Raw genomic sequence first — 13286 nt, forward strand, 5'->3', positions numbered from 1 at the left:
AATAACCTCAGATAAGGGGAAATCAAAAGCATTTAAAGTGACTGCCAGACACAAAGTTGCTTCTGATGAAGCTGAGCTGACGCTTTCGCGCCCCAGGTGCAGAGAGAAAAGCGGAGCTCCCACCACTTTCTGTTCGGATGCCCACCCCTCACCAGAGAGCCGTGGACACTGTATCACTTGCCTCCATGAGTAAGAAACTTTTGCCCAAAATATAGCTAGGAAAAAAAGGAAACAGCCAGTAAATACATGTGCTGAAGCCTATTTAAGCCATTATAACATGTCATTAATAGTCAGAAAATAAGCAATAAAAGGCCAAATTTTCCAAATTCCAAATTAAAGAATTACTTGCTCTGAGAAGGGATCTAATAACATATAAGTGAGCTTTTCAATAACCAAGTTCATTTTGGTAACACTAAATCTTATGCCAAAACTTACTTTTTCAAATTCAATTAGAAATCATTTATGTATTACTGAAAGCCTTTTAAAGGCCAAAGTCACAATATTTCCAAGCAGAGCCACACCTCAGTACTCATCGGCTCCAGAACTCGTCAAACCCTGCACTCGCAGCATTTTGAAGAGAAAAAATGTCTCAGCACTCAGAGCTTGTGCACAACTTGTCACGCTCGCTAAAACTTGTCTTAGTCATGCCACCACCCTCACAAAAGGAAATGTGTCACCATTCGGTACTCGTCGTAAGTTCCAGCACAAATTAATGATGAGTACCGAGGCCCCACTCTGTATGGCACCTAGACTTTACAGAGGTTTTTACACACTGTTTACACCATGATGCTCTGTTAGTTTTTCCCTCTGAGATGAGTAAAGACCCTGAGGCTGAGATAAGCTGAATGAGTTTTCCAATCACACAGACAGTCAGCGACAGAAGGCGGGTCTTCAGATGGCTAAATCCACTCCACTCCCACCGCTCCACCCAGCTCATTATATACTACCGCACCTCCCTCGGCATTGTGCTGAGTCCCAGCCACCCCATCACCAAGCCTCTAAGAGTTAAGCCTGACATCTAAGGGCAAATTCAGATCCCCATGAAGAGGAGTCTGATGGACTTTTAACTCACTGGCACAGATGTCCTTCTTGGATGAGACCAAAGGACTGGACAGAGATGACTTTCCAGCTAGAATACGGCCACCTTAGACTCCCACAAGACCAGGATCCTGTCATTCTGCGAGGTCTGCAATCCGCCCAACGACAGAAGTTGAAAATACGTAAATACCAATATTAGCCATGTTTTTTACCGCAGTTGCAAAGAAAAAAGTTTTAATGTTCTGGTACTTCTAGCTTCTCATTTATAAACTGGATCTGTACTCCAGTCAATTACCCAACGAAAAAAGTGCAGCAGATCACCGAGCCTCTCCCTTCCCACCCCCGACATGTCAAAATGCCTTGCCATTCTATTACAGTGACGCCATCCTATTCCCCCTTCCCACCGTGCCATCACTAAAATCTAACTACCCAACTCCCTGCAATTCCAAACACTGCCCTTACAGGCTTCCTGTTTCACAACGGCCTCCTCACCTGCTCCCTTCAAACTACTTGGGATTTGAAAAAGAAAATTGCATTCTCCCACACTGGGGTGGGAAAACTAAGGCTCACCTTTACTTTTGGTCCTAAATTTCATACGGAGAAGTAGGGCACCATCAGGGAGCAGTGTGTTGCCTGCACTAAATATGTGCTTAAAATCATTTTCAACTTCACTTTTTTCTATACTTAATATCACTACAGAGTCGTCACCATGTACGGCATTTGACACACGAGATCCAGCAAAACATAACCATGGGGCTAAGTTATAATCACTACTATGAAAGACTTTGATGCCATTTTACTTTAAGGAAAAGGAGAAGATATGGCTTCTACTTCCAGCTAAATACCACGGGGATCATCAGCAAGAAGGGCAAGAAGGACCCCAAAGTTCTTGAACGTTTCACCTGATCTCCCTGTGTTGTAAGCTTGTTATCTCATCTATCTAACTTAAAGCTAGAATCCAGCTTGCCAGATGACCTTACTAGGTCATTTCTTTCAGCGTCAGTTTTCCCCATCTGTCAAAGGGGAGAATGACATATGCTGGATAAGGTTGTGCTGAAATGCTTCATCCATACAACATCCTGAGATCATGAGACGAAAGACGGTATAGTAAAAAAAAACAGTAAAAGGCAATCCTGTGGCATTCTGGTAAGAATTTTATAAGACTGGAATTCACTAGAAAATTGTACCAGGAAAAGAAGTTATTTTTAAAGATCCTTTAAAAGTACACTTACAGCTGATCATTCAAGGCTGTTTATCCACAAACTAAGTATACCAGAGTCCACAGCAGACTTAACTTTGTAACGCCCGTAACAGAAACTCATCTCTCGAGTTGAAGAGGAGCATTTTCATTCTTTGGCTGGAAACCAGCTACAATACTCACTCAACAGGCAACAGTACATGGAAATTAGTAAAGATGGAGAAGAAAGGACAGAGCACCCTGTTGTTAACCTTGTCTCGGGCCCACAGGGCCCGCTGGCACCCTCGCTGCCCGTACCTGCTGGGTGAGGAGACTGATGTGAGTGGAGGGCGAGTACTGCCTGGCCGCCTGCTTCTCGGCCAGCCGCTGGAGCTCGGCAGCCACCACACCTTGGTTGTACCGTCTGCCATACGAAGAAACATCTTCTCCTTCCTTCTGCATTTTGGCTACTCCTGCATGCTGTTTGCTTATATGGCCTGAACCTGCTAAGAAAAAAAAAAAGGAACGTTTTTTCTCATATTAAAAAAGAAAAAAGGGCCAGAAAACTTAACATGATGACAGCGAAATCTCAGCCAGATTACTTTACTGAATCCTAGGATCTCTGAAAACATACAGAACATCAAACTATCTTCCAATGTTAGCAAAAATAAAAAGAAATTCTTACTCTACCCTAAAAACTCTTCCTACTGCCAAATTGTTACATGCATTTATTAATGTGTTTCTCTTACTATGAGAGCTTCGCACACACACAAAAATTTCATCCTGTGTAGTGGAAAATAACCAACCCTAGAATCTACTAATTGAACAATGACGTAGCCTTGAAACTCATCAAAAGTCCCGTTTTCCTTTGCCGTGACTGTACTTCTCAGCAGTCTGAGGCATCCACTGTCAAATCGTCCACAACCCTTCTACCGAAGCTCTGATATCAGAGTTCCATGGTTTTTGAGCACTGAAATTCTAGCAAAAAATAAATAGTTTGACAAAAAAACAAGGCTCATATTTTTTCTGTACTAAAAGTCACACATCTTATTTAAAAACCTTTAAAAATCCAAGAAAGCGGAAACACTATGTGCTTCCTTCCTGTCTTATTAATGCTGCTGTAACTGTGATCATTCTGTATGTACGACTTGGTGACACTACTTTAAAACGAGCTAAAGTTTTTCCTGTTTATTGATTCAAAATAGTATTCATAACAGATGAGTAAGTTCTATAGCATATTATAATGAACACCTGTAAATTTATTTCCCAACTTAAGAGCCACATTACCAAATAACGTGCATAAGACAATGTAAAGACAACCCACAGAATGGGAGATAATCCTTCTAAAACATGTCACTGACAAGGGACTTGTATCTAGAATGTATAGAAAGAACACTTACAACTCAACAATAAGAAGACAAATATCCTAATTTAAAAATGGGCAAAGGATCAGAATAAACATTTACCCGAAGGAGATATGCAGATGACCAATAAGCACATGCAAAGGTGCTCAACATCATTAATCACTAGGGAAATGCAAATGATAACCACAAAAAGGAGACACTACTTCACATCCCTTGGGATGGGTAACATAAAAAACATAGACCATAATAAGTGTTGGCAAGGATGTGGCAAAATGGGAACCTTCACATACTGCTGCTGGTAAAACAATATAATCACTTTGGAAAACAGTTGGGAAGTTCCTCAAAAAGAGGAACTATAAAGTAACCATATTATCCCTTCTCTAAAAAGAAATAAAATCTTAAAAAAAAAAGAAAAAAAGAACAATGCAATGTGTCCCTTTACCTTTCGAAAGAGAAGGCAAAGGGAAAGATGCCATTCTCTTTTTACTGGGGCTGGGAGGAGCTGACGCTGCAGACTGCCTTTCGTTTTCGCACTCACCTGCCTTTGCTGAAGAGGGACGAGCCAGTTTCTGGCTATAGATGTGCGCAGCACTTTGGAAAGAGGAGAAGGGGCCAATGGTGTAACTGCCTGACCGACAGCGTGGCAGGCCAGCAGGGCTGGGTATGTTCTGGGCCCCGGAGTGTGTGGAGGGCGCAGTACTGTCGGGGACTCTGTTCAGTAAAATTGCTGGCTGGTGAGGCATGCTGGGGATGGCGGGAGGAATCTGAGACAGAGAAGAATGGTGGCCAGGCCCTGGGGAGAGGTCAGAGGCTGTAATAACAGATGACAAGTGGGTGTTGGGGACCTTCTGGGGAAGAGTAGCAGCAGGACCGGAAAGAGCAGCGGAGGGAGAGTTGGCATAGACTAATTTAACCTCTTTTTCTGCTGAAGTGGCAAATCCTATGAAAAAAACAAAACAAAACAAAAAACCCACATCATTTTAAGAAAAAGTGACATATAATCACAATAAAGCATGAAGTAAACATTTTTAAACATCAAAATAATCTTAAGAAACAAATCATGAAAAACAGACTTTTACTGAGTAGTCATTACAAATGTAATGAATGTTGCCTACGGAGACAATGTGGCAGCAGAGACGGTTTATTTTTAGTCCTTTTTCAAAGCTGAACTTGAGACTAAGCCCACTGACCAGAGCCAGAGTTTTACAAACGTTAAGGCATCACACAAAGTTTCTGGTCGGGGCAGAAAACACCCTCCCCTCTGCTTCTCACCCTTCTAGAAAAAGGATCAGAATTTCTTAACTTTAAAGTGAGAAATTCGCTGGAAGGAAAACAGGTTATTGGGAGATTCGGAGAAATTCTCAGGGAAGAACAACAGTGAAAAAGAACTTCTTAGGGTGATGCCTCCTGCTCTAGAACCATCTAATATCTGAGGACATTTTCTTTCTCTCTTAAGGATTTCTCAGTGAGCAGCAAGACCACACAGTTCGAAGTCACTCACGAGATAATTTATCAGAGTGAATTTCTGGTGCCTGTTGCAGTTTGGGCTGCTTTATTTTCACTTCTTCCATTGTCTCGGGGTGATCTGAAATAGAAGATAAAGACTGATCTTACGCTGTCCCACTAATCAATTCCTAGGGCACCACCTCACATAATTTTGTTTCCAAAATATAACACAACCAGTAATCAATCCCAGGAACCATTGCTGATCCCAGCACACCTTCCAAGGACGGCCAGACCCAACTGCCCTGTTGAGTGGGCATCCACTCAAATGATTCCCAACTATCGCCAACCCCAGCTCCCACTAACCGAACCGGGGAAAGACATTTAAACCCAGGGCAGCCATCCATGGGCTGCCAACAAGCTAGGACATGCCTAGGAAAGAAAAGAAGTAAGGGCAGTCCGACGCCTCTGCCAAGAATTCAGACTATGGGAACAGGAGACCAAGCTGGTTGGCAGTACCCACTGGAGTCATGTGTATGGAGCAGGGCAACTATCGAGAGGCGGAAAGAACAGCCCCAGTGTTTGCTGTCCTGACACCTGGAGATTACAGATCAATAGCTCTTATCTTCAAGGAAGCTCCCTGGTTTTACTTCCGTAAGCTGCCTGTGTTTATTTGAGATAGTTTGATTAGTATATTCAACAACAGAATGACTCTAATAAAACAACAACAACAAAACAAATTGTTTTTTTTTCTACCACAGAATTCTGAAAAATGACAGCCAGAACTAATCATATACTTAGGGGAATACTCCATAATCTTTCTCAAGGGCTAGGCTCGTAGAGAAACTTAAGAAAGGCCATTTCACAGATGACCTTTCGGAATGAAAGAATGAGGACACAGGAATTCTCTTCTCTCCATCACCGTCAGCCCTGGTCACAGTGTCATTGTGTTCTCGTGTAGGAAATGAGTTTGGGTACTATCAAATGTCATAATGTCGTTTCCTCAGTTGAGGCCTTCCTTTTGCCCCTCCAGTTATCCTTTGAGAGGTATAGACAGATACCAATCTCCTTAACACATGAACCCCGGAATTTCCAGGGACCCATTTATACAAACAGAAGCTGCCAGTTCATTCTGCTGGGGCTTCCACATTCCTGCCAGGGAAGAAGTTATATCCTGAATTCCAACCCAGGCCCTCGTCTACCTGGGTTAACACACTGTCCACTACCCCACCCTCACCACAAGAACTTCTCAGCGTCCCTCCCCCAGCTCTCCCCCAACCCTCTTCCTGTTGACTGTATACCTCCACCTATCACAGAGTCCGACACACAACGCCTCCTCCTATCACAGGGTCTGACACCAACACCTCCTCCTATCACAGCATCTGACACCAATGCCTCCTCCTATCACAGCGTCTGACATACAATGCCTCCTCCTATCACAGCGTCTGACACACAACAGGTGCTCAGTAGAAATGTTTAGGAGCCAATGAACAGAGGAAGGAACCAGCTTCAAGATGTAGATAAGTTACAAAAGCTCAAGGAGATGACTGAACTCAGTAGGACTTCTAGGAATGGAGTAAGTCAATTACACAGGGAGCTAAATATGCATTTGTGGAACAGCCTCCAAACCTAAACAGTTTTTTTAAAACATTAAGAGCATTTTGGGAGGAAACAAACTCCCATTTTAAAAGGTCAATTATCCCATTTCCATATTAGACCATGATGGCCTTAGGAGAAGGAAAAAAGTCTCCATCTTTGAATCTGGCGTTTAGCTCCTTAACAAAATTAGGTTGTTGATCACCTATGTCTTTTACTTCCATCTAGATTTTAAGTGAACCTCACATAGAAAGCACAGAGCTGTGTTTATAACACATCATCACTGCTGTTTTTTGACCATATGACCTGACCTAGATACCTTGTTCTACATCAATTCCAAAATCCCCAATCACGGTGTCCCCCAGCCCTGAGAACTTTTAGAAACATGTGGAAACATTCTGGGTTATCACACTGACTGAAGAAAGTTAACAGAATTTAGGGAACGGGACCAAGGATATTCAACAGCCCACTAGGTATGGAACGGTCCTGCCCCAAATGCCACTGCTGAGGAGCTAGAGGAAGCAGAAAGTTTAACGGAAGTGAGATCTCATCAGGAGAGGCGAAGGACGGAGGGGGAGCAGGAGATGTGGCAGGCGGGCTAAGGTTCCGACCCCCATCCCACAGCAGGGCCAAGGGCGCCCCCAAGCAAGCGCACCACGTGATTTTTGGAGGTAAAAAAAATAAGGTCATGTCCAGCAGATAGTAGTATGAGTGCTCACTAAATGTTGGCTATTAATTTGTCTTGAAAAGCTCTCTGGTGTTAATTATCACTTAAAACAATCAGATCATGTCCCTCTTCTGCCTTTGGTACAAAGATGGAAAACCTCCCCGTCCCCTCCCTCGACGTGGTTAAGATTCCAACACCCTGGAGGCTGTGAGGGCTCGGCCAGCACATGATTTCCTTGGCTGTTGTTTGCATCTCATTTTTTTGCTCGTTCTTCTTATTTTTCATTAATTAACCAACATACTTACCACCCTTTGCCCCGCTATCAGAATAACTGTTGCTGTTTTTAGCAGTCTTTGAGTGAGTCCCCAGGAAGACACTTGCAGACTTGTTTTTTTGGGTATAAAAAGTCAACACTTCCTCCAGCTCAGCCTCACTGAAATGAGGAGAGAAAACATAGTCAGAACAGGAAGCTGTTCTGGAAAATCTTTCTACCAGATTTTATTACAGAAATGGAGTAAGCTGGAGAGTGGGAAAACGAACAGCACAAGCTGAAACCCCCTATTGGTAAATGGTTAAATACAACAGAAGTAAAGCGATCTAAACACTTAGAGTATGGTAAGACTTGATTCATTCCACAGTGAATTTTCTAGATCTGCACTGTCCAGTATGGTGGCCACTAGTTATATGTGACTATCAAAAACTTAAGGCAATTTAAATGAAGTAAATTTAAAGACCCTTTTCCTCACTTACACGAGCCACATTCCAAGTAATCAGCAGCTATAACACAGAAAGTTCCATTGTCAGCCATGTTCTAGGTCAGGGTCAACAAACTGCAGACTGCAGGCCAATCCTGGCCAGCAGCCTGGTTTTGTATGGCTCCCAGCTAAGAAGGGCTTTTGTATTTTTAAAGAATATGCTATAAAGCCCTGGCTGGTGTGGCTCAGGGGATTGACCATTGGCCTGCAAACCAAAGGGTCACGGGTTAGATTCCCAGTCAGGGCACAGGCCTGGGTTGCAGGCTGGGTCCCCAGTAGGGGGCGCACAAGGGGCAACCACATATTGATGTTTCTCTACCTCTTTTTCTCCCTCCCTTTCCCTCTCTCTAAAAATAAATAAAATCTTATAAAGAAAGAACATGCTATAAAGACTACATGCAGCCCACAGTCTGCGTATTTCCTACACGGCCCTTTACAGTCTGCCCACCTCACTTCCAGGTAACTGAAGTACAATTGCTGATGGAGCCGCTTGCCCTTCCGTCCCTGTCAGCAAAAAGGAGACCCGCCGGTGCAACCACAGAAGAGCTCCCTGACCATCGGCACCACAAAGCAGAATGCACTAGATGGCCTCTCAGTCACTTCCAGTATTGAAATTATGTGTGCTTTATGAGTATACACAAAACGGGAAGTATCAGGAAATAGACGAAGGCCTGTAAGATTCTCCTAGTGCACATACCACGCGTGCATTTGGTAACATCTAGAGCAGCCTCTCAATGGCTTTTTGCATTTTTCTGCTGGAGCCTGGCTATGTTCCAGGTAAAATAAGCACAGTATTCCTGCATTGTTACAAAGAAACTATACCCCATCTTCAGCACATGCTGTAATGATAACCTAGGAAACAGCATCTATGTGTTTCAGGGCGAACCCCAAGGTCTCCAAAGTAGCAAAGTGCCACAAGATAAGGACCTCAAGTGACTACCGAAGGCCTAAAGCTGAGGCTGCAAGTGGGCAACTGCCTCTGCCCGTCAGCGTTTTACTTGGCCCTTCACACTAAAGGGAAAGGCTAAGCTCGGTCCAAATACGAGCTGCCGTATGCCCCGTCTTACCCTCCTGATTTATGTTTCCCTGCCTGGCTCCTGCAGGGCTTCAAACTCCCCAGCCCTGACAAAGGCATGCGTGTACCCCCAAATGCAGTCAAAGAACAGATGCTACCACCTCCTCCCAACAATCCACATTTACCCCACAACCCGTAGTAAATATACTTTATCTTCAAATCTATGTCCAAGTTAAGAGTGTATATAATTCATTTTTAGTTCTGTGTTGGGCCTGGAAGGGGAATACACAAGACATTTTCAAAAGTTGCTTTTTCTTTTTTTAAAAAAATATTTTAGGGATTTTTAAGACCCCTAAAAGGAACTAGAAGTTAGTCTTTTTACTTTAAAAGAACCAGTTTCTGAATATAATTTAGTTTTTTTTCTTTTCTATAGATATTTTTATAATGTTGATGTAAGAAACGCTTTCTTGCTTTGTTTCTATACCTGGTTTATCGATCCTATTACTCAAGACCCAAGAATGTCAATGAAGTGACTACGTAACTGTGAACTGCTAAACAATGATGTGCTATCTGCTGTGTGTTTGAGCACATGATACTGAGGCTACAGCCGGGTCTACGCAAAGCACTGAACACAGACCATACTGTGCTGGTGACGGGTAAATCACCACCTGACTCAACTTCACAAATCAACTGAGAGTTGATTTTTCTTTCCTTCTTTAAATAATTATTTATGTTTAGAGAAAAGGGAAAGGAGGGGATAAAGGGAGAGAAACATCGACGTGCGAGGGAAACGTCAAAACCTCCTCTCATGTACCCACAACTGGGGACCTGGCCTGCAACCCAGGCATGTACCCTAGACTGGGAATCGAACCGGCAACCCTTTGGTTTACAGGTTGGCACCCACTCCACTGAGCCACACCAGCCATGACGAAAGTTAATTTTTCTACTGCTTTTCTCCCCCACTATGAGTTTGATGGTTGAAAACTAATGAATGGTTATCCTTTTGTGGTTTTTGTAAGTCTGCTTTAGACAAAGGCTTTTAAGTACAAATCATACCCAATTTAAAATCAAATAACCTTTGCTACCCTTTCCTTTGGACACATACTGTAAATGAACAAAATGGCCTTCTGATTTATGTCAAGATAGCCAAATGCTGAAATTTTCAAATCCCAAAAGGCTAACCCCAAGCATGAAGGATTTGTTCTATTTTATATAAATTAGGTGTAACCCTCACAGTGCTGAGAAATGGCCAACTCCTCAACCCACTTAACATAGGCAAAATGTGGTCATCCCTCTGCTTCAGAAGGCCAGGGACAAGTTCAGATGCAGTCAACACTAGAAGCCTCTAACTGCAACTTCCCGAAGGGCGCTCTCGGCACTTCGAGTGATGGGTACTTTGAAGGCCGTCTAGAAACACAGCCCAGATGCCCAGCAGCAGTGTTTTGATACCCAAAACCATGACAACGGCAACCTAACTGGCCGAGACACGAAGAGGCCAAGCCTAAGAAACTTGTTTTTCCCTCCAAAGAGTGATTTTACTCACGTCCACGTGTCAGAAACAAGGGAATACTGGGAAGTCAATGGGACGGCGTGGAAGATGAAGAACATAGTATTTACTCTTCAAGAATGTCCTCTACCTTGCTTGTCTGAGGAACTTCTGAAAATTTTCCACGTTCACCCCATCTTCCTCTTCTTCCTCAAGTTTCTTCTTTGATTTCTTTTCAGCCATTTGTTCTGTTTCCTACCCAGGCCCCAACCCCCACAGAAAAACAAGATAAAACTGACTCCTGATAAATGCACACTTCATCATCTGGTTTCATAGCCCTAGGTTAACTATCTTTAGAGTAAAGAGATTTAATTCTTCCCTGTACTTCTACCACCTATAAATTTGATATATTGCTTTCTGCCATTATTTCATTAAACGCTGTGAAATTTCCCAATAAAAGTTTCAGAATTTTTATCATATTTTTGCTTTGTACCCATACCGCCCACTGAGAAAAGGGCTTTTTAAAGTACTTTAGTAATGTCTATGGTCACACTTACAACTTTAACAATATGACAACAGACTGTATTTTGTTACAATTAGGGAGAAGACACGCTTTCAAAGATCTCCTATACCAGCACTCAAAGTGAATAAATTCATCCCTGATACAAGACACACCAAAATTCTCGACAGATCTGGAATAAATCGTGGCTATGGATTTGGTTGTGCTAATGTTCTACTAACCATTTCATGCATCTTTTAAAAAGTCATTTAAATTTCCAGGCCTCAGCTTTCTCTTCTGCAAAATGATCATACATTTTATAAGCAAAGAAAAAAGATATTTCTAAAGCATTCTGAGACCCTTGGATAAAAGATGCTGTGCAAAATACTTGAACCAAATACTGTATCTCCTGGGCTTCTCTGCAAAATGATGTCACTGGTTAAAATGCTCTAGAGAACAAAGCATTGTTCTCTCAGGAAAGAAGGGTGCCATTATATTAAATCTACAGTTCAAATTAGCTCTCCAGTAATCAGTTCACCACTGTCTATAGGCACAACGATGGCAGTGGGAAATCCCACAGCCCAGGGGCCATCTAGGCGCCATGGTGCTGGAAAGGAACATGCCTTTTGGTGAGACTCAACTATGGCCACTGGGGCTTTCAGAAGCAATGACTTAGTGGCATTTCAGCCCAGCTGGATCCAGTTCCCTGTGACAGTCATGCACAGGGGATGATGACATTGGGGAAGAGAAGTTGGACGAGGGCCTCTCCACCCAGGGGGACAGAGGTGCTAGCCTGGTTCTGACCATGTGTGACAGTAAAGACTGAAGTAAAGACTAACAGAGGGGCCACCGACCTTGTTGTACACAATGATAAAGTCACCTAGTTGGTGGGCCAGGATTCTTCTGCGTTCCAGAAGTGCCAGCTGTCGACTGGGCAGCACCATCCTCAGTGAGTTCTGGAGGTTACTCGACGCTCGCTTGAGGAAACGAACCACTAGCTCCTATGAATTAAAAGTCATTGGGGAAAAAAGCAGAGATGGTGCTGAGCAACAGGAGACAAGCTATCGAGAAATCACACAACAGAGACATGAGAAGATGCAAACTATGCGTCTCAACAAATAAGACTCAGAACAAACAAGTGAGGGATAAGAAGGACACAGAAGAAATGCATTCTCTTCCCTCATAAGCTGGCAACCGAAAAGTCAAAATCAGTAACTATGCAACAAAGTAACAGCTGTAAAACTGTCATCATTCTTATGCAAATAGTATTACAATAATTCGAGTGCCTTGGAGGTTTGCCATTTTAATGATGATGTGTCTTGCAGTAGGCCTCTTTGGGTTCCACCTGATTGGGACTCTCTGCAATTCCTGGATTCGTGTGACTTTATCTCTCACCAAATTAGGAAAATTTTCCGTTATTACTCTTTCAAGTAGGTTTTCTATCCCTTGTTCTTCTTCTCCTTCTGGTATTCCTATTATTTGGATATTATTACATTTCATATTATCTTGCGTTTCTCTTAAATTCTCCTCATTCTTTCTAATTCTCTTTTCCATTACTTGGTCCGTCTGGGGAGATTCTTTCAACCCTGTCTTCGATCTCGCTTATGCGGTCTTCTGCCTCATCGATCCTACTCTTCATACCTTCTACTGTGTTCTTCAGTTCAGAAATTGTATTCTTCATTTCCTCTTGGCCTTTGCTGATGGTCTCTATTTCCTTTTTCATGTTGGTATAGTTTGCGGAGAGTTCATTGTAGCTTCCCTGTAGTTTCTGGTAGCTCGTGGTAAGCTCTTTGAATTTCCTGATAACCAGTGCTTTGAATTCCACATCTGATAGTTGACTTGCCTCTATTTCATCTAACATTCTTTCTGAGACTTCCTCCTTTTCTTTCATTTGGGGATTGCAGATTGCACTTCCAACAGGGTGATCGGAGAAAGCTATTCAGGGAAGCAGCATTCAAAGATAAGAAATGGAACAAAAACCATGCAAGCACATGAAATATCAAAGGTTAAGAGAGCAGAGAAAGAATACAGAAATAGTCATGGTTATGGAGAAGAGGAGGAAAAATCAGAAAAATAAAAAACCAAAAACCACAAACAACCCCCCCCACACACACACACAATCCCATGGTAGAAACATCAGAAATGTAGAAAGAACTCCAAGACAAAATAGTGTCACAGAAGTTGAGGGAGGAAAGGGTCCCATGTCCAAAGCTTCCAAGATGTTGGAGCTGGGAAGGACCATGACC

General features: G+C 42.8%; 1 protein-coding gene across 7 annotated transcripts in view; it reads right to left on the bottom strand.

Moving 5' to 3' along the window:
* TTLL5 (tubulin tyrosine ligase like 5) overlaps positions 1 to 13286 on the bottom strand; it is a 255466-nt gene that overhangs the window by 146913 nt on the left and 95267 nt on the right. For all 7 annotated transcript variants that reach the window (XM_037031347.1, XM_037031345.1, XM_037031344.1 and 4 more), the window contains 6 exons: positions 11895 to 12041; positions 10693 to 10796; positions 7591 to 7718; positions 5081 to 5164; positions 4118 to 4519; positions 2534 to 2721 (listed from right to left, as the gene is read on the bottom strand). In XM_037031347.1, coding sequence (XP_036887242.1) covers positions 2534 to 2721; positions 4118 to 4519; positions 5081 to 5164; positions 7591 to 7718; positions 10693 to 10796; positions 11895 to 12041 — 1053 coding nt within the window. The remainder of the gene's footprint in view (positions 1 to 2533; positions 2722 to 4117; positions 4520 to 5080; positions 5165 to 7590; positions 7719 to 10692; positions 10797 to 11894; positions 12042 to 13286) is intronic.

The sequence above is a fragment of the Sturnira hondurensis genome, unplaced genomic scaffold, assembly GCF_014824575.4.
Source record: "Sturnira hondurensis isolate 20B ecotype Veracruz unplaced genomic scaffold, ASM1482457v3 Scaffold0021143, whole genome shotgun sequence".
Classification (NCBI taxonomy): Eukaryota; Metazoa; Chordata; class Mammalia; order Chiroptera; family Phyllostomidae; genus Sturnira; species Sturnira hondurensis.